This window comes from Ochlerotatus camptorhynchus, unplaced genomic scaffold, assembly GCF_037179485.1.
Source record: "Ochlerotatus camptorhynchus isolate MF236.1 unplaced genomic scaffold, CSIRO-AGI_Acam_v1.1 ptg000322l, whole genome shotgun sequence".
NCBI classification, from domain to species: domain Eukaryota; kingdom Metazoa; phylum Arthropoda; class Insecta; order Diptera; family Culicidae; genus Ochlerotatus; species Ochlerotatus camptorhynchus.
The window spans coordinates 763,120-785,479 of NW_027040810.1; the positions used below are offsets into that span (position 1 = coordinate 763,120).

Sequence of the window (22,360 nt, forward strand, 5' to 3'; positions counted from 1 at the left end):
TTTTGAGCCAATATTAACATTTTTGAGTTCCCTAAAGTTGCCCTAAATATCTAGAAGATTGATAAAATATAGCACATTACACATTCGAATACTAATGGAATACAATGTCAATCTCATAATTACACTAAGTAGCGCCTCCATATATGGGTAGTACCATCCACCCAAAGCTGTTTCTCGGTTGTCCCTCAACCAATTGAGCTGATTTTCTGTACACAACACTAGTTTATGGTTGACACTATAATCACAAACAAAAAATTTGCGTACTTGGTTGAAGGACAGCTGAGAAAAGCGGTGGTGGGATGGCACCACCCATCGCATATATGAGGGCGCTGGGGTTATTGTACACCATATTTGGAGGCGCTGAGGTTGTGCGAAACCGAACTTTTTGTCAGTGTGAACCTCAACCTGAGATAGGTTTTAAAATCAAACGATCAAACTGACGTTTGTCAGAAAACAAACAGACCCGATCCAGGTTGGAACTGAATAATAAACGAATTCGCATAAGTTTTAAGACGCGATTAAAAGATTCCATGGAATAATTTTCTCAATAAATAAACTGTTTACAGTAGTAGTAGTTTGTTAGTGCGATTATTAACGTTTATTGTGAATAATAATTTGTTAATTTTTTGCTATACGTGTCCTAAGGTAAATCTAATCTCTGAATAAAAAATCGTTTTCGTCATGTTTATTTTTATGAATTCGGCATAACTTTAGCAAGTTGCGTAATAAAATAAACCCACCACCCATTTGAATCGGTATGTAGAATTCACCTCAACTGTCGATGTATTTTTCAGAATGATTTTTGTTTTTCGTTTATTATAATTATGAGAGAGTAGTCAGCAATGAGACATACTTTTTCCGGTGATTTAAACTGAAGGAAAATGGTAATTCGATATTTATATTTCTGCAGTTTAGTTTATTTGGAATTGTTGAATTTAGATGTAGGCGTACAGATACTGTAGTTTAGAGGAAAATATCACAAATTATTGCTAAATTTTGGCTATATGCACGTAATTAAACGGCGTGCTAATGGAGGGAACGGGTCTATTTGTATTAAACATAATACCGCCATAATAAGCAATTTGTGGACACCATCTTATACTATACTCTGCACGTCATACACATCATTGAGAAAAGAGTCATTTGCGGACGAGACTCCCATAATTTTCAACAATTTGAGAAACAATCTCTTACATACCTACCAAAGATAGCCAAGTGAGTTAAGAAATTAGAACATTGAAGTACTTTGTGCATCTAGTTACACAGTTTCAGCGAAAATTGTACGATGAACTATGTTCTCTTAGTACGGGTTGGATATTAAGATAAAACGTTCAATATTTCGGTTAGTAACAAATTTCGTTAAAACTTATTCAAAGCATACTGCTATTGGCACATTTCGATAACCTTGTCGCAATTCTGGTTTGTTTCCGGTAAAAATATCACCATTCATCATTTCGATCATTATCCCTTCTATAATTAGTTTTTCTGGTTTCAATGTATTGCATCTGGCTTTCTCGGATGATATGATGATTATCTCCAATGCGATCAGTGTTGGACTGCACCTACAAAATTAAATATAAAATATTTAAAAAATTGAATCTATTACAAATGAAAAGCAGCTAAAATGCTAAATTACTATGATAAATATTTAATTGGAAGCAATGAAACTTTTTATCATGCTAAGCATGGCTGCATTCACTCACTTCTCTATAATAAAAAAATGTTTTTTAGAATTATTAAATCGTTATATGTTATAATGATATTTTGATCATGTAAATTTCAAGAAGAGATTCTAAAGTACACTAGACGTTCGCTAGCTGAATGAAAATGCAAAAAAAAAAATCAAATTTTTTAGTTATATTTATTAAATGCTATGCTGATGATGGTACCACCTCTTACCCCTACAAAGATTTGAGCTGGACGATTTATCTTTAAGATAATTAAATATGACATTTTGACCAGGTTAGCAAATAAAATCGAACTGGTTACAGTTACAGATATAAATTCCCTCTAGAGTTTACAGTTGCTTCACAGCGATATAAATGTGGAAAAGCTCAGGCGTCCCCCTCTTAGTTCGCCTTTTTGTCCACCTAAAATATTCATAAGTATTACAAGCAATCAAGAGTTAATGAACAATCAACAAAGCATCCTATTACACTAGCAACCCCGCAATCTGATGCTATCATAATTTTCAGCAATGTCAGGAATGCTCACGAGCCCCCAAAATTTGCAAAAAAAAAACTTACTACTAACTCATGGTATCTTCCAAATAAGCTTCAAAATTGCATTTTTTTAATCAAATTTTAAATTCAGACCTCTATATCCGTATTACGCTTGAGCCTCGCGCGCGTAATACGGATATAGCGGACTGAATTTAAAATTTGATTAAAAAAAAATGCTATTTTGAAGCTTATTTGGAAGATACCATGAGTTAGTAGTAAGTTACCTTTGTTGACTATTTTTTTTAAATCTGCTGCTATTAAATCAAATATTAAAAATCCATCATCACCATCGTGGCGAACAAAATATGTTTTTCGTGTTACAATAATTATTAAATGTCATTTTGACAGCTATGCATGTAAAATAATCCGTTCAAAACTTCGTCAATATACATAAATTGTCAATTCATAAAAAAAATAGATAACTGTTCAAAATACAGCTTTAACGTGTGAAATGCAATGTCTCTTAAACTCTGGAAGTGTAGTTGCACGTTTGGGTATCGAATTGAAAACATTTATTCCTTTCAAATGGGGGAAATGTATATAATGTCGGCTTAAGTGTCCCTAATTTGGGCCCATACATTAATTCAGCAATCGACTAAATTTTGAATAGCAACCAAAAATATCAATTACTACCGTCCCAATGACGCGTTCATCTAGATACAATTGATAAATAGCAGATTTTTAGCGATGGGCCCAATCTTAGATCCATAGGCCAACATTAGAGCCATTTCCCCTATAATAAATTTTGTGAAGCACAAGTCAAGAAATGTGGTGTTCTTATTTCAACCGCGATTCTAGTATTATATCTATGAAAGTCACTTCCCCTTTCAATTCGATCACACAACTACCGAGACAGCAAACCGCTAACTACTTTAAAAATGAACACCATAGTCAAATATACAATTCTTTGCTTTACCGATAACCATTTTAAAGCGTCTAGCATCAAAGTTGAAGAAGTGAATCTTACATCTCAAAATCAAACGCTTTATTTTATTCTACAAGCGCTGTAATCTCGATATTTGTGTTGCATTGGCCCAACATAAAATGGAAGGACAAAAGTCTAGATGAGGAGAGATGATTGATTTGCATAGCTGTATTTTACTGGCAATAGTTGAATCGTTTTTCAGTCGATAAAGAATTTTCTTTTTCAGTCGACAAGGTAATTTTCTTGACGACATTGTCAATGTGAGAGTTGAACTTAAGGTTTTCATCAATAACCATGCCAAGATATTTAATCTCCCGAACGTGATCAATAGCCTCATCATCAATTACAACGGAGACGTTCTCATTTACTCGATTCCGTGAAATTACCATGAATTTAGTTTTACTTATATTCAATCTCAATTACTTATACATTAACCATCTACTTAGAGAATGCAAATCTTTATTCAAGTGTGAAACGGCATCATCTAAATCCTTAGCTGTAATTATCTGCAAAAAGATTAATATCGCAATATCGTTAAACACGTCGCAAATCATTAATATACATAATAAATAAATGAGAGGCCTATGATGCTATATGCTATGAACTTATTTGTACATAGCACTTAATAATCACTAACTTCGTTACGTTACGTTATATAATATATTATTCAATTTATTGCATTATTTCAAAATTCAATAGAAGCTTTTTTTTAAACTTTCTATAATAAAGGCTAGTTCATCTTTTATTCCAATAGAAGCTTGCATCATTAGTTATAAGCGCGAAATGCTCTTGAAGTCAAAATATATATGTACTCTCTTTCTTAGTAACTATTTTAGAAACACAAACTTTTATACTCAATTAATGACATACGGTGCTTTCCCGTTTTCACAACAAGTGTTTTTGGTTTCTTTACTTTCTATAAATTTTATCGAACAATAATTTCAGTTTATGACACTACTAGAGCATTTTTAAGGGATTAGAGAAGGCTGGTAATGTATTAACAGCTCAAAGAAGTTACTTCAAATTCAAATCCCTATTTACAGATTTGTCATGGATTTTGTAGAGCTTGATTTTTTTTTCCTTTGGTTTGTTTTTTCCGTCGATCTTGTTTTCCGTGCTGAGCACCAATGCTACCGACGTGCCAGGAAGGCAGCTCCCACACCTGGACCCTACCTATCGACCCATCAACTCATGAACCGGGGACCAACGGCTTTAATTCCCATCCGAAGGAAGGCGTGATCAGAGATGTTATGCCTCAAAACATCCCGGCGGCGCCGACTGGGAATGAACCCAGGCCTGCTGGGGTGAGAGGTAATCACGCTTACCACTACACCACCGGCGCCGTTTTGTAGAGCTTGATGAAGTTCTTGAAATGTTTCTGGTGTTATTATATCTTCTTTGAAGTTATATCTGATTTTGGAAAAAAAAAATCCTGAATTTCACAGATGTATCTTAAAGTTCCCCGTATTTTTCTGATGTTAATTATATTTTCGCTGCGGTTCGCAGATCGTTCTTAAAGTTTTTAGAACTTTCCTGGCGCTTGAAGATTTTTTGTATAACTAACCTGGGGCTTGTAGAGCTACATTGCAGTTCATATAAATTTGCTAGATTTCACACAACTCTCTTGAAGTTTATTAAAAATACCAGGAGAACTAGCTGTCATGTAATTGGTAATTGCCCGATAACAAAATCTAAGCAATTTTTCCGCCCCTCAAAATTGTTTTTTATGGCAGCTGCCTCCTTTGTCACTTGCTGAGTACGATGCTGCTTCCCCTATATCTACGCAAATAGAACCACAGTTTTTTTTTCAAACTTGAGTTAGGCCCTAGGATATAAAACTACGAAATATTTAAATTTCTTAATTTTTAAATACTCTCTGAGGTGAACCTTAGAGAGTTTATATAGGTCAATCATGCTCATGCTCAAACTTGAGTTAGGCCCTAGGACCATAAACCGAAGTACTAGTGCCATAACTGGCACACTAATTATATGTGGAGGGGAAGCTTTTAAAATAAGTAAAAATAATATTACTGATGTTTTAAATCCCGGTTATATTTACAAGAAAAGTAAATCATAATAGAACTACCAGCATAAAAAATTTAATAAAATTATTGAAGTTGTAGGCGTTAAATTAAGATAAAACAAGGAACACTTAAATGAAGAAAACATAAATTTTCATTTCCTGGTTCTCAAAAATGTTGACGTGAATTATAAATCTCGTAATAATATATAAATAAATCAACTGTAAATCAATTGGTGGCGAAATGTTCATAAACACTTAACTCACCCTAATGGTCATATTCAGAGTAACGGTCATATTCAGAGCCTACAGATTAGCTTAGGGACTGTAGCTAATGCTATGTTCACCCTACAGAGTTATAACATGTTGTAAGATGACATATTTCTTGTTGATAGTTATTATAACATGTTATAACTCTGTAGTCTGAACAATGCATAAAGGAATATAAGCTTTGAGAGAATTCTGATGTGCAAGATTCCATAATAAATTATTAATTAGGTCAGGCGCATGTTTACCATCAAATTTCCTTCACGGCGTGCTAGTTGAGGGCTAACCTCTGGTGTAGATGAATTTATTTCTTCAGGAGCAATCCATCGTTCGGTGAACTCGCTAGCGGATCTAGCTAGGCTTGGATGGCTCGATGAACGCTGAATTGAACGGTGGTCGTATTGATCATCTTCGTAGTACTGATGTGCTGAATACGAGCTTCCGTCGGAATAACTATCGGGGTATTTTGGCTTGGCAAAATCAATCGTCATTTCTGTCATTGAGCGATAATCTACGTTATTGGAACTGTACGAAGATCGAGAGGTTTTCCTTGAGCGAGGTCTGGAACTGTCATAGCTATCTCTGTGTTGAGTAGTAACTACAATTGGGTCTTGTGTAATAGTTCGAACCGATGATCCTCCATCACTGTCATATTCATATAAGGTAGGCAGTGAGCTTCTGCGAGAGCGAGTGTCCCATGTTTCTCGCTTCTTACGTTTCGATCGTCTCAATTCAACGTCATCAGGAGGAGTCAGTATACGCATGATAATTTCCCAGGATTGCGGTTCAAATAGTTTTTCGTAGCGGGCGTCTGTTCGAATTCGTTCGAAATCTTCTCTCACAACGGCTTCCGTAAGCATTGTTCTGAAAAAAAAGAAAGAATGAGATTATCATCGGTCATCCACAATCCGCATATTTTGAAAATTTTATGTTCAAATTACAGAAATAATTACATTATCTTTACAGTTAACTGACATCAAAGAAGAGGCGTAGTGAGGGATTATTGCGCCCTTGGCAATCTTTTAAAATGACGACCCTTTCCCTATTGAAAAAAAAAGTGCAAAGTTTTTACGGCGCTGATAAGTGCATTCTCATACCAGTGGGTCTGGATTCAATCCCAGCCGATGTTGTTGAGATATTTTGAGACATTAATCTCTGGTCGCATCTTTTTGGAAGGGAAGTAAAGCCTTTGCTTCGGCAAACATATTTTTGAACATAAATACCAACAAATGATCCATAAAATATTGGAAAACGTTCCATAAAAAACATCAAAATGATCAATAAAACTTCGGAGAAAATCCTTAAAAAAGTGTGAATGATCCATAAAAAATATCAATATGATCCTATTTAATGTAAAATTTAGCAACACAATTGTAAAAATGTACCGCTAAATTTCTAAGGAATGAGCATTGAAATTGTACGAATTACCTATAAACATATTGCAATTGATCCATAATACATTCATCAGTGAACCTTAAACTAAAGAAAGTGATCCATAGAAAATCAAGTTTGCGCACTTAAAAATATAGCCATGTTTGTATTAATGAAAGCAACTTCCTCAGAGCAGTCTCGTTTTAGACAGCTTGAAGCTGAAATAGGTTTTATTAAACTAATATAAAATCAAAACCAATATTAATGCTTATAATAAAACCTTTTTCAGCTTCAAGCTGTCCAAAACGAGACTGCTCTGAGGAAGTTGCTTTCATTAATCCGAACATTCTTGAAGAACAACATCGGATATAACCTCAAAATGTCAGAGGGATCAACACCACCGTTGAGTGAAGAACAGAACAGCGATAGAAACTGTACGCTTTGTGAAGGCCACGACCACGTAGATGATATGGTCCAGTGTGATGTCTGCGATTTCTGGACCCATTATAGTTGTGCTGGTAAGACCACAGCTGTAAAGGAGTTTCCGTAGACGTGCTCTAAGTGCACAAATATGCTGAAGGTGGCAAAAGGAACCAAGAAGTCTGTCCCAAAGAAACCACCTAGCAGAAATAATAGAGCGAGGAGTGATGCCGCAACCGAATCTGGAAAAGGAAGTACCAATGAGGTCAGCCTGGAAGAATCCCTAGACCAGTTGCTGCAGGAGAAAAGCGCAAATAAGAAAGCGCTGGAGGAAGAGAAATTCCTCCATGAAAAGCGATAGAAGGTTGAGCGGGAGATTTTCAAACCGAGAGTTATCTTCCGTCACTCTTTAAACAAAGATTTGGCTAGATTTAGCATTTAGGGATTCAATTATTATTTTAGTTAAGCACGCAAACGATGTAGAATGAGCTACTTACTAGTTACTTAGGGTAAATCATGTATATAGCGTTTAGGAGCAAATTGTAGGTTACCAGATTTTAGGATCAAATTGTAGTATCTAGATTAAGCAAATATAGGGTTATTAAATTCAATATTTGCACGAATTCCACCTCCAACTAACCTACTTCAGTAGCTACATAGAGGTTGCTTTAAGACCAGAAGGTCCCGAAGAAATGTGCTCAACTTTTTGTCTAAGCTCTGGTACTATCTTCGGTCCCAAGCTTATCGATGCACCCCTATAAAACACGCGAAAATCCACGAACCCCTCATTTTATCTGTCAAACTTTCATAGCGAATCAAAACAAACATAGTGTAGTACTAGAATTTTGACTATAATGGGGTACGTTAATCGATTTGCTTGGGACCAATAGGCAAGTCAAGTAGTGAGCCAATTTAAAATCGTTAGTTTCGTATTGATTGTTGGTAGCTAGTTCACTACAAATAACTACAATTTAATTAAACGATATGTATATTAACAAATTTAGGCAATTAAAATAATTTAGCTGTAAAACGTTTTTTAGATGGTTTGGAATTGTATCTTCTTTTCTTCTTTTTTTTCTCGTTCATACTCCGACCTATCTAAGGTTTGGTTCAACGGAACTGTGACCGTGAACACAGTTCCGTTGAACCAAACCTGACGTCTGTCATTTCTGACAGCGACCGTTACCGTAGCTCTCTGAATCTCCCACAGGGTTGTCACTGGGTTTGGCGGTACAGGGTATTCACGTTTTGGACACTGTATTATTAATTTTGATTCATGAACTATGGAAAATTGCTCCATTACTGCTTAACTACTTAGATTTACTGTCCTGCCGTGTTTTTAGGTAGATGTGCGAGCGATGGTCAAGCGTCTAGAATTAGCTTCCAAAAGAAGCTTCTATAATAATCTTCTTAAGAAAAAATGAACAATAAATGTTAATTTTATGGATCATACCTAGGGTAGGTGTTCCAGTTGTTGGTAGACGTGCTTATTTTGGTATGTTCCAATTATAGTCTATATCGAGGGGGGCGACACATCCAAATCTCAACTCTAAATGCTCAACAGATCTACCACTAGCGAATCAATCTTCGAAAAATATTCTTTCATTTCTCGCATCTACTTGCATCGGGCCTCATCTTTTAACAGGAAATCTTCAGAATCGTCATCAATCTTCTTTCTATCTACTTAGCGTGTGCGCAGCTAGCCGAAACAAAACACAATTTTTTCTGCATCGTAGCTAGAGTCGCCCCCCTCGGTCTATATACATATGTTTTTTTAATTTGATCAATAAACCTTGGAAAATTGCTACATTACTGCGTAGCTACTCAGGTTTACTGTTCTGCCCGTGTTTTTTTTTGTCAGAAGAGCAGAACGATGAGTGAGCGTCTAGAATAAGCTTCTTAAAAAGTTTCTAAATGAAGCTTCCATAGGAAGATTCTTAAAAATATTACTATAGATTCTTCTTTTTGGATGCTAATTCTAGACGCTTGCCCGTCGCTTCGCATATCTATCTTAAATACACGGGCAGGACAGTAAATATAAGTAGATAAGCAGTGGAGCAATTTTTCAAGGTTTATGGATCAAAATTTAAAAAATAGTGTCCTTAACATGAATAATATACGTCTAATTTATGGATCATGCCTATGTTTTTAAGTGTGCAAACTTGATTTTTTATGGATCACTTTCTTTAGTTTAAGGTTTATTGCTGAATGTTTTATGGATCAATTGCAATATGTTTATGGGTAATTCGTACAATTCCAATGCTCATTATTTAGAAATTTAGTGGTACATTTTTACAATTGTGTTGCTAAATTTCACATAAAATATTGATAATATTGATATTTTTATGGATCATCCACACTTTTTTAGGGATTTTCTCCGATGTTTTATGGATCATTTGGATGTTTTTAATGGAACGTTTTTCAATTTGTTATGGATCGTTTTATCAATTCTAAAGGTGCAAACTTAGGGCTGCCCTTTGCTTCCGGCCCATCAACACATGGGTTAGAATTGTAGGATCTAGGTGGAGTCGCCTCGCTGGCGTCGGTGGTTGGCGTTTACGTTGCAGAACAGATACGAACAGAAATAAACTATCAAAATAGTGCCAGGTTGTTAAATAGAAGGGGCAATATATCCACAATTTTTCTTTTCGTCTTGAATTCTAAATTTTGGCATAACGATCCTTAAGATTCGTTCAACCCCTACTTCCCCTTGCAACAAGTTTAGACTTTATCTGAACTAGCTCATCAATTTCAATGCAAATCTTCACAGCTTAGTTTTCAGAGTTTTCCTAAAATTCTCTTTGTCATTTTCTATAAAATTCTACCCACAACTAATATTACATACTGCCATTGCCAAGTAATCATACGTATTAATAATAAACTATGTATCAACTTCAATTCAGCATGCGTAATACCCGGGCCTCCCTTAGCTCAGTCGGTAAAGGCGCAGCTGTAAATCAAGATCATTCTGGAGGCGGCTAGGTTCGATTTCCGGTCTGGTTTCAACTTTCCAATTGCATAGAGTATGATTGTCTTACCACACAATTATACTAATGCAAAAATCGTACTGGCTTAGAAAGCTCTCAATTAATAACTGAGAATGTGCTCAAAAAACATTAACAAAGTAGAGGGACGGCGCAAAGTCCATGTAGGGACGTAATAAATCTAAAAAAAAAAAGAACACCCGGAAACCACAGATCAGTAATGATCTGATTTATAAGCAATTCGACAGCATGGCAGATGTCACCTAAAGGGTGATACGGTCAAAATTTGGTCAATATCAACTTGACGTATTTCTTTCAATTTTGCATTTAAAAAACCTGAACACCCCTCATTTTGAAGGTGTGTGTGTGTAGAATGTTGCTCCTATTTTGATTTTGGAATTCACTCTTCAGTTGTCAAAATGCCGTCCAAACAAGAAGAGCAGCGTATCAAAATTTTGCTCGCGCATCGCGAAAATCCGAGCTACTCGCACGCAAAGTTGGCAAAATCGCTAAAAGTTGCCAAATCAACCGTTACAAATGTAATTAAAGTGTTTGGGGAACGTTTGTCGACAGCCAGGAAGTCTGGATCGGGGGGAAATCGAAAACCGGAAGCCGCTGAGACGACAAAGAGAGTTGCCGGTAGTTTCAAGCGAAACCCTAACCTCTCTCTCCGAGATGCCGCAAATAAGCTGGGTGTATCGTCTACAACCGTGCATCGAGCCAAAAAACGAGCCGGACTATCGACTTACAAGAAGGTAGTGTCTCCAAATCACGATGATAAACAAAATACGACGGCCAAAGCGCGATCCCGGAGGCTGTACACGACGATGCTGACGAAGTTTGACTGCGTGGTAATGGACGACGAAACCTACGTCAAAGCCGACTACAAGCAGCTTCCGGGACAGGAGTTTTATACGGCAAAAGGAAGGGGAAAGGTAGCAGATGTTTTCAAGCACATGAAACTGTCAAAGTTCGCAAAGAAATATCTGGTTTGGCAAGCCATCTGTACCTGTGGCTTGAAAAGCAGCATTTTCATAGCTTCCGGGACTGTCAACCAAGAAATTTACGTGAAAGAGTGTTTGAATAAACGTCTGCTGCCTTTCCTGAAGAAACACGGTTGTTCCGTACTGTTTTGGCCGGATTTGGCATCTTGCCATTACGGTAAAAAGGCCATGGAGTGGTACGCCGCCAACAACGTGCAGGTGGTTCCCAAGGACAAGAACCCTCCCAACACGCCAGAGCTCCGCCCAATTGAGAAATACTGGGCTATTGTCAAGCGGAACCTAAAGAAGACCAAAAAAACTGCTAAGGGCGAGCAGCAGTTCAAGGCAAACTGGCTTTCTGCGGCGAAGAAGGTGGACAAGGTGGCTGTACAAAATCTGATGGCAGGGGTCAAGCGTAAGGCCCGGCAATTCGGATTTGGAAAAGCGGAAGCCTAACTGAATATTTTTCCTGAATTTTATACTAATTGAACTTGAAAAAGAAATTTAATTTGATTTTTTAAATAAACGATTTCACCGATTTACACGCGTTTTCCCTTGACCAAATTTTGACCGTATCACCATTTAGCATTAGGCTTATAAAAACTGTCAGGAGGTTTTTCTGGCCCTATAATTACATATACTATAAGTTCTTAAGACATAGAAGTCAGAGAACTTTTGTTGCTTGCAAGCTATTTGTTATGCCGTGCTCTGTCATTTCAAACCGGGTGATTTTTTTTATCTGTGTGATTATTGTGAAAAAAGCAGAGGCAAGGAGGAAAACACCAGGAAAAGATCTACACTTCTTCCCCGGAAGAAGTGAATTCCGTGGCGTCTGGGTGGATGAGTGTATTAAGCCTGTAAATAGTAGAGTTGACTGTATCATAAATAACTTCTATATCAATAATGACATGTCGAAGAAAAACTATTTAATTTAATTTTGATGGATCTTGTTTTACCTACTTCACAGGCAGGCATGGAAAATCATTTGCATTCATTTCATACATTCATTTACATTCATTTGCCTCTAACTTTTTTCATTAACAGCATTCTGCAAAATGATGTACAGAGCTTTTGTAGGTTTTGTTATGAGCTACAACTTTTGCTAAAAAGTCGAATCCGTATCTCTTATGCATCACGAACTAGAGCGGGCAGAACTTGTTACTGTTTTTCAGTGAATGTAAAATACATTCACTGAAAAACAGTAGTGGCTTCTGTTCGCTCTGCTTCGTCATGTATAAGAGATACGGATTTGACTTTTTAACAAAAGTTGTAACTGATAACAAAACCTACTAAAGCTCTGCACATCATTTTGCGGAATGCTGTTGAAGAAAAAAGTTAGAGGCAAATAAATGTAAATGAATGTATGAAATGAATGCAAATGACTTTCCATGCCTGTTCACAGGTAAAACGTTGTAAAATTATTCATAACCATTTTAGAAAAATCACGAAGGGTTGATGAACCAATCATGACTATTTGTTCCTATTATGGTGTGTTCCAATTTTCAATTTTACCCTCATTATACTTTAGTCAGTGTTGTTAATCCTCCAGTACCCATTGCCACGTAGAGGTGATAGGGTCAAAATATACATCGGCATAATCGCCAATTTTCGTCATATCGAGCATAAAACATCAAATATATCATTGATTTCAGCTTCGACGATTCAATAATACGTTTGGATCGATACTTTAGTTCAAAAGCTACATAACAAAGCCTTCAAGAGTGATGTATACATACATGATGTAGCAAAAATGGAATGAAACAGTTAATTCGCTGGGAGTTCTTCTTTCGTTGACTATTTATACCCTTTCATATAACTATTAACATAGTCTGTTTTCGTCAACGAAAGAAGAACTCCCAGCAAATTAACTTTTTCATTCCATTTTTGCTTTCATCCGTATGACGAAGCAAATTCAATGACATTCCTATGTGTTTGGTAGAAATTGAAACCCGTACCTCGAATTTGAAAATAAGAAGCAGTTTTTGTATATTTTGTTAAAAATACAACACAGCTTCTTATTTTTAAATTTAGAGTATGGGTTTTAATTTCGTACAAACACATAGGAATGTCATTGAATTTGCTTCGTGGAAAGGTTAGTAAATTTAAAGTTATCTGTAGTAGAGACATTCCATTTTGAGTAGAAATCCGCTTTAAAAGAGAGGTAAAGTGCGGGTTGTACTTGGTAAGCCGAAAATTATATCTAATCCTTACATGTTTTGTTTTGGCTTTTACAATTCAATTCTTTTACGATTTTGATGAAACTGGTTGAAAATGGAGACTGTATTTATATATATTGTTTTATTTATTTTTGGGCTACAAAATGGAAGGAGCGTGAAACCTATATCCGGTTCTCACAAGTTCATTCCTCACGCCTCCTTGAGTCATATTATTACAAAATACTACTAGCTGAAACATGGACATAGCTGGGTGGCGTAGCCTGGGCAATTTGGTCAATCTTTCGCTATCGAAGTGAGGAGGTGCGATGCTAACACTGGCGCGGTTACCATAGTCGGTGATAGAGGAAATACTTCATTAAACCCGAGTGTCTGTTCACCATGCGCACCTCTACGCTCAAAACGGCAACTGTTCACCATGTTAAGAACGGCTGACTCAAAACAGAGCTGTCCATGATGGTCTTTGGGTGATACCCCGAGCAAAGCTGAAGATCAAATTGAAATCAAAATTTGCTGTTATGATGTAACTTATTTTGAATACTCCAGTTGATCTCATTTTGGTTGACTTAACGGTTAACACAGCAGAAATGAGAGCAAAATTTTACACTGTTGAAGCAAATGGAAAACTAATCCTGCTGTCAATGAAATCAATTTGATTACTGATTTTGCATTCATAATGTTTTACTGAATACGGGCCTAGAGTAAATGGTTACCATTAATGTTTCTCAAGCTGAAAGACTTAGGCTCCAATCTCACCGCGGGCAAGTCACGAATGACCTAAAATGTGTTAAACAAATCAAATAAACGATAATCAGTAGTTCAACGACAGATGAATTTCAATTAAATTTTAAACAAGACGTAAACAGCAGAACTTCTAGTTAAGTTGCTTTCATTTAAAACGTCTTGACTGCATAATGAAAGCACAATATGATATCAGACTTATGTCGCAACATTTGAAATCAAAATGAGTTTTCATTATGATAGGAACTGCACACTTTAATATCGATTTGCTTTCATTTTGTTAACCGACTTTGCTCGGGACAGGGGACTAACCACTCTGAAGAAATGGTAAATTTGCCAATAACGAGGAAATAAATTTGGATCAGAAAAATCGGCACAGACCTACGCGACGAAAAAGGACGAAGTTAGAGTCGATCTTAGAATTTCGCAACAAATGATAATTTTGTTCCTTATTCAAAAATATTAGACCCGTATTTTTTGATTCACCATTAGGGTAGCTCCTTCCATGTTAGGGTGTTCCAAAAAATCAACATTCATGCAAATTTTGACTTTTTTACACAACATATAAAAAATTCAGTGGTGCATGTTTTTTCGTTTCTGGGCTACATTTTTTTTAAATATTAAGTTTCCAGATTTTGCTCATAACCTTCCATAAGCCACAGATAACAGACATCCAACTTTAGTCAGAAATTTGTGTACACTTTTATAAAGATAAGTGGTAACATTGCCGATACGTGGCGCTGGCATCTCCTGATTTCTAAAACATTGCCACTAATAACCAATTTTGCGTTAGTGTTGATCAATTTTCTCTTGAAATTGCACTAACGGTACTTAGTGTTTAGTTTAATTTGAGCAACGCCAGCGCCTTCATGTTGTCCAAAAGGGTTTCTAGTTCTTGTTTATTTTTACAGAAATTTAGTTTGAGTTTGTTTTCTGTGAATAAGCCTCCATTATTTAAAACTTAATATTTTGGAAAAAATTTAGCTCAGAAACCATTGGATCGATTTTTTTTTTATCAAAAGATCAAATAAAAGATTATTGAAAATTAAAAATTAAAAATATGAATATAGTCCAATTTTATTCATCATTATGAATTTTAGCCTAGAATGAATGAGGAATAAACAAAATGCAACGTTGAAACATGTTCATCGAACATGCCATTTAAAAAAGCATGTTAACAAAGGTTGGGCAGGCGTGATCTGTAAGGATGCTCCAGATTCCACCATTTTAGCGCATTTATGGTTCTTTCGATTTTTTTTTTAAATATTGATCTGAGAATATTCTTGACAACTTATGTAGGATGTTCTTACCTCAAGGTGGATTCGGTTGTAATGATTTGTTTCCATTTTGCCTTGTCTTCGTAGCTCAGCTGACTGGCTAGTGGCACAGGAGCACGGTTGTTTTGAAGCGTAGCGGTAGTTACAGATATGTCTGGTATTTCAACGTCTTGCAGCACTCGTATGAGAACATCCCAATTGGAAACCGATTTATCCTCCGGTGGCAGCTCAATTGGCTTCATATTTCCAACTAATTCTGGACTCTGGAGCATGGTATCATTTTCGAAAATATATGTAGAAGTTGGAACGGCCATTTGAGTAGACACAGAATGTGGAATAGTCATGCCAGATGCACTAGAAACATCCGAAAAATCTTCCCATTCTGGTTGTGGATTCTCCTGATAATTTCTAATAGTTACATCCCAATTAGGATTGATGACCGGCTTTGCTTTGTACTCTGTAACCAGGCGTTTGTGCCTTTCAATGTCCTCGATCGTCGTTTTTTCGGTAACGGTTTGCATAAACACGTCATCTATAACATGAGATGATATTTCATTTTTTTTAACGCTAACGGGTGGTTTTAAGTGATTTTCGGAGAATTTAAGGTTGACGATATTGTGATAATTAGCTGGGTACAAGTGCGAGGAGTCAACAATTTCAGTCATTGAGTGTGTATCTGTCACTTCAGTGCCTAATGATACAATACTTCGAGGGGAAGTCGCTTGAAAACCATCCACGTAATTCTCTGGCCAAGTATCACGTTGAATCTGTGAATGTGTGTTAAAAGAAAAATAATATATGCCAATTTCGCTTAAATGTTAATATATTAATAATTAAAGGTATTACATATTGTTGCTGAGTTTTTGCAATTTTGGAAATGACTGGTGCCTGCTGGATGTGTTTAGGAACTGTGTGCAGCTCAGGAGTGTAGGTGAACTGAGTGAGTCCTGCCTCTTGCAGTGATTCAAATGTTAGTACGCTGTCACTTCTTGCATCCTCATGGGACTCCAGAATTGTAGAAAGATTGTTCCGCTCAATTTGGCTGATGGTTGTATTACTTTCAGTGTCAGATGTTATTGGTGACGGTAATGGAGGCGGAGTACGCTTGATCCGCACATGGATATCAAACTTTGGGGAAGTTTCGCAGATCGCAGCAGTACGTACTTCCTGAGTTTGGCCGTAGTTCTCGCTATAGATACTGGAGGAATCTTGAGCAAAAGCAGCATTTTCGAAGCTACCATGTGAACTGACGGGCAGTGAACCGGTATCTACCTCTTCATTTTCTGAATGAGATTCACTTGGGTAGTCAGATGGAATAAGTGGACCATCACTACCGGATATACTTCGAGTTTGGTGCAAAATGGTATGTGCTGGTGGTATCTTAAATCCTGAGCCTAGACAACAAAATAAGGAAAATTGTTAAACAGTGCATTTTGAGTTTCTTAGTACATGATAAATTGGATGAATGTTCAAGTACTTGGCCAGAGCATTCTTTTTTATGATAAAGCAAATAATACCTATACTGCCAGTTTCTAAAGCAGTTATTTCAGAACCGCTTCCAACATGGACAACTCTCCTAACAATAGGCATTGGTTGCCTTCGAAGACAGTAGTACGATACCCCCAGACCTATGAGCAATAATGTCAGGAACATGATGGCGCAAATGATAAATAATATTTGAATTCCCTTCAATGGTGGCTCCAAAATTGATGCCGGTATTATATTAGTCAGTCTGAAAATATTTGTGATAATATAGGTATTTGCTACTCTGCATATAATTCCTATTTTCTTACATAGGGGCAGGTAAACCAGCAGGGATGGGTGCTACTGGAGGAGGATAACGGCATACAATTGTAATAATTTCATCACCATCCATTTCAAGGCCGGGATGGAAGCGTACTACAACATTGTTGGTGAACACACGTTGAGGTTCCTGTAGAACAAGAAGGTTAACTTTCATATTTATGACGGCGTTCAACGGATTAATAACCTGTTTTGTTCCACATCCTTTCAAGGGCAGTTCGATGGTATAGCTTGTTTCGCCTTTACCAGTGATTTGGCAAGCACTGTTCCTGTCGTAATTTGCGTAGGCAGTGCCGAAGAACTTCTCGTTGAACTTGAGCTCCACTTGCATGGAGCCTGCAGCACAGTTCAATGCGGCTTTTGTGCGGTTCAAAAATATGATAGGGCTGAGATCATCGAGTTTTGTCACCTATATTAAAAATAAAACATGTTAATTCAGGTAGCACGTCCACGTGCCTTTTTAGAGCAATGGATACATGGGAAGAGTAAATTTCCCTCGTTTGTTCACATCTTCTGAACGAAATTAGAAATCCAGTAGGGAACGTGGATACACATCGGGTGATGCATATATTATGTCACGCTCAATGGGGGGAGGAGGGGTTGGATTTTGTGACAAGCAATGCATTATACCGAAAAACGTGACGAAAGGCGAGAGGGGGTAATTTTTTCTCAATTTAGCGTGACATTATTTAAGTATAGCCCCCATGCTTTATAGAAGGTGATTCTGCATACTGATGCCATATGTTTCTGATACATACCTTTCCATCAAGCGTTGCTTCCTCAGGCAGACCATCTCCTTGATATTCGATACTATTGGCGAGCGATGCATAATTGGACTGGGCAGTGATCTCATTTGTAACTAGGATTATGATCAATAAACCTAGCTTAAACTGGCTTAATGTGTTTGAAATCATCTGAAATTAATATATGTAATATAGTCAATTAGAACACGTCAACAAGAACTGTGTGGAATTTGGCATTAACAGAACTATAAACATATTATTATGCTTGAGCAATTTTTTGAGCTAATTTTAAATAAAAAAAACTTATGAATTTTTAAGCCACGGTACACAAACTACACACTCTAAAAAAACCCGGATTTTAAACCTCCTCTCCTCTATGTAATAATATGTAACGCTTGACAAGACTCCCCGTAAAATTACGTATCACTAATTCACTCGCTCCCATTTAAAAAAAAAAGTAATAAATCTCAATTAACATTTTGAATTTTTAAAGATACCTGCAGTATATAGTACACAGTTCGAAAAAGTAGTGTAAATTTCTGTTCAATATGATGCACATAAATGGAGCGTCACATATTATATAAGTTTGCATTATAAATCATGTAAAGTTCTGAGACATTTCTTGCGATGTAGCAAATATTGTATTCAAAAGCCCATCTATGTAAACAACATTGTTTACAAGTTGCTTGGTTGCATGAAATTAAATACAAGTTTACGTGAATGAATGTTTACATCACAATTAAAATTCAGAATTTTTATCTGTGTAACATTTGCCAGTATCCCCTCACTCCTTTGTAACAATAAGTATCGCAAGTATCGTAAGATAGAAAACACGCAAAATTCGATATGCTTATTCTGAACTTTTTTTTGTCTTATTCAATTTGAATACATAACAAGTTTTTCATTATTAAATTTATAACACAAGTTTCTAGGATAGAAAAATATTACCATATTTTATGGCGTCTCTTGAGTTTAAGTCTAATGCTCCAACAAGCCACGTTTTCTAAACTCCTTCCTCTTCTTGAATTGGTATATTTTTTCACTATTTCGTCATACCACCAAATTTGTTGAGGAAAAATTATTTGAGGAAATCAAGTCTACGACAATTTTTTTGGACATACGATAAACTTCTCGGGAAAATGTATGGGAAATGAAAAAAAAAGTTTGCTTGTCAAAATAAAGGCTTATTTAATACGGTTGTAAGTATGCGCGGATCATTTGGCCTATCGTTAATATTTTTTGCACAGAAGTCGAATTTTCAGTCTGCCACAAAGTTGTTCTGCATAGTTATCCCAATCATAGTCTCAGGTAAATATACACCGTTTGAAGAATTCATGTAAATTTCTGCGAGATATCGCGCACATTAAATTAACGCTAGATTTGGCATAAATTTACGCGATATTTCATGTAAATTTAAGCGCAATATCGCATAAATTAGCAATATTGTATGCAAGCTTGCAAACGATTTCGCTGTTTATGCTAAGTATAGCTCAAAATTAAACGAAGGGAGATTTTACGCGATAGTTAAAATTCAGATTTTTTTCTGTGTAGGAAAAGTTGAGCAAAGTGTGCATTTTGACAAGCAAGTGAACAGTTTCACTCCGTTTTCCAACTTTTCTAATACAAACTTTAAAGTTCTCCCGAAAATCGAGTTCGCTACCAAATTCGTTCAAATATCGCACAGTTATTGGGGACCTCAATACATATCGAAGGAACAGTGGGGAGCAGGGGGCTGTAAAGTTGACCATCCTAATTGCCAGGCTTGCTTCTACTCACTTCGCTATAAAACATGATTTTTGAAATATGGAATCATTACGCTATAATGCTATTTTGTACTTGTAAACTAAAAGACTAGGTTTTGAAAAGTATGTATTTGACGCATAAAACCTGTCAATTATGCATTAAGGGAGTCACAATCAGTGAATTTATGAATCGTGAGCGTTCACTCAGAGTGAGCGCTCACGAATAATAAATTCGCAGATTGTGACCCTCTGAAAGCAAAATTGACAGTTTTTATGTGTCAAATACATACTTTACAATCTCTTCTGGTAACTACAAGAATGTTTACATCTAATGATTTCATAATTCCGAAAAAAAAACAATTTTTTATATCAAGTGAGTGGAAGCAACCCTGGCCTAACGTTACGATAACAGAATCACCTGGGATCAAACCATCCATAATCCATGGATTTTATCAGCAGTACATCAGGCACATTATTAACATGAGCATGATTTACCACCCACGGTTGCTATACCTGCAATTATATATAAAACCAACAGATGATGCTTGGGACTAGCTATCATCTTCAATGTGTAAAAATTTTTGATCTCATACTATATATTAGGCAATTCTAAATGCAGGCCGGTTGTTTTCAAATGATGGCCACACCAGTGCAAGTCAATGCCGACCGGATGACGGTGGCCTAGTCATGCTTCCTATTACGGGAAGCCTTTCCTCGTGTGAGTGCTTTCGTCGTCGTCGTTGCTCGAAAGCAAATGACGAAGAAAACGATTTGGTAAGCGTTTTTATTATCACTGCTTTTCTCCTCCCTTAATTTCATTGGTCGATAAACCAAGCATTGAACTCGCTCATGTGAGCATGCACAATGTGTCGTTTGTTCGATTTGCGCTCTATCGTTGCGTCCGTGTTTGGGATTCTTCGTTACATGGCTGGATTTTGATTTTTTAATGTGATTCCCAGTATAGAAATTAAAAGCATAGTCCTACATCAAAATCAATTTTTAATAGTAAAATCGACTTTAACTGGAAGCAGTGGCTCAACCAGGATTTCTATCAAGGAGAGAGGAGAGATTGACGGACGTAAGAAGTTTCCAGGGCAAGGCGGGAGAAACATAAAAAAAAAGTTTAGATAAACTTGTAGATGAAGTCGGTAGACATTTCTGAGGCATGCCAGCTGAACGTCTTTGGAACTCGGAAGGTGCTTTCAAGATAAATCGTTAGAATTGGCCTATGTCAGTCAGAAGAAATTTCCAGAAAGTGTAGCAAAACCGGAATCAACTTCCAGGATAAGTTGCAGAAGAGTTGTCGAGGAATGTCTGAAGATTCTAAGCCTAAACCTCCTCCCCCTCGCTGTGCCAGTGACTGGAAGAACATAAGCTTCAACGGCAGCGACGCCGGTTGTGTAGTGGTAAGCGTGATTACCTCTCACCCCCAGCAGGTTCATTCCCAGTTGGCACCGCCGGGATGTTCTGAGGCAAAACATCTCTGATCACGCCTTCCTTCGGAAGGTAAGTAAAGCCGCTGGTCCCCGTTTCATGAGTTGAGGGGTCGATAGGTAGGGTCCAGGTGTGGGAGCTGCTTCCCTGGCCAGCACGGAAAACAAGATCGACGGAAAACAAATCAAGGAAATAAGCTTCAACGGTGTTCCGGTACTATTAATGTAATTTTGTCATGTTTTACAAGGTTATATTATTAATTATTCGCAGTCCAAAATAAAGAAGGGAGAATAAACATTATTAAATCGATTGAAAACAAGATTTGCTGTATTTGAACCGATATTTAGCATGTTACAATTCCTTAAAGTTGTTTTATTTCTTCGTACAGCCAAGCAAGCCTATCCCATTCACTAAAATGTTGAAAGGAACCTAAATCGATAATGACCATATGTCCCCTACTCGAAATCTCTAGATGTGTACTGGATTCATCTAATATTTTGAAGATCAATAGAAAGAACTGTTTTGATTAAATAGTTATTTCATGAACAATGCAAACCTTCAAGAAATATTCAAGAAAATATCATGTTTAACATGTTTGATACATTTATGTTTACGATATGGTCTAAATCTGTTCCGGAAACTCATTTAAATAAATATTATAACATTATGTACCCGCTACGTATTTAACGAAATCTCCCACAATCCATCTTTATTGATTGGATTTATTACATTTTTTTGGTGTGTCAAGTTATGAGCATAGGGAAAGTAGTGTGTCATTATTAGGCACACGACTTACGATATAAAAAAGTATTTTTTCCCTTAGGTCTTCATGTTTTATATTTTCCCCCTATCCTTAAATAACTTAAATAGCGGTACGCAAAATTTCAAAGTAAATTCATGGCGTGTTGATTAAATTGATATTTTCTTAACTGTGTTATTGGATGATCACCAATTCGGTTACTTAACTACTTTGATCTTCACGAAGAGGAATGTTCTTGGCGGACTTAGCCAATAGCCATCAGATAGTTCCGTTAGAGTACGGCAGTATGAAAATTGAATAGAAGTTGAAAATGAGCGAAGGGCCATTAATGCGACAGTTTTTAAAGATAGACGCACATTTTTGCCTAACCCGTACGATGTACGCGGAGACTTGAAGTATGTCTCCAAGTCTACAGGAGACTTGGAGACTTGGAGACATACAATTCTATTCAATTTTCATACTGCCGTACTCTAACGGAACTATCCACCTACCCT

General features: G+C 36.6%; 1 protein-coding gene across 1 annotated transcript in view; it reads right to left on the reverse strand.

Moving 5' to 3' along the window:
* Positions 1-600: 600 nt before the first annotated feature.
* Positions 601-22,360, reverse strand: part of pot (papillote) — a 31,255-nt gene continuing 9,495 nt past the window's right edge. Inside the window, exons 2-9 of the mRNA XM_065229783.1 lie at positions 17,946-18,101; positions 17,375-17,596; positions 17,178-17,317; positions 16,902-17,116; positions 16,231-16,778; positions 15,418-16,151; positions 5,683-6,298; positions 601-1,562 (exon numbers count right to left, since the gene is read on the reverse strand). Coding sequence (XP_065085855.1) covers positions 1,440-1,562; positions 5,683-6,298; positions 15,418-16,151; positions 16,231-16,778; positions 16,902-17,116; positions 17,178-17,317; positions 17,375-17,596; positions 17,946-18,101 — 2,754 coding nt within the window. The 3' untranslated portion in view covers positions 601-1,439. The remainder of the gene's footprint in view (positions 1,563-5,682; positions 6,299-15,417; positions 16,152-16,230; positions 16,779-16,901; positions 17,117-17,177; positions 17,318-17,374; positions 17,597-17,945; positions 18,102-22,360) is intronic.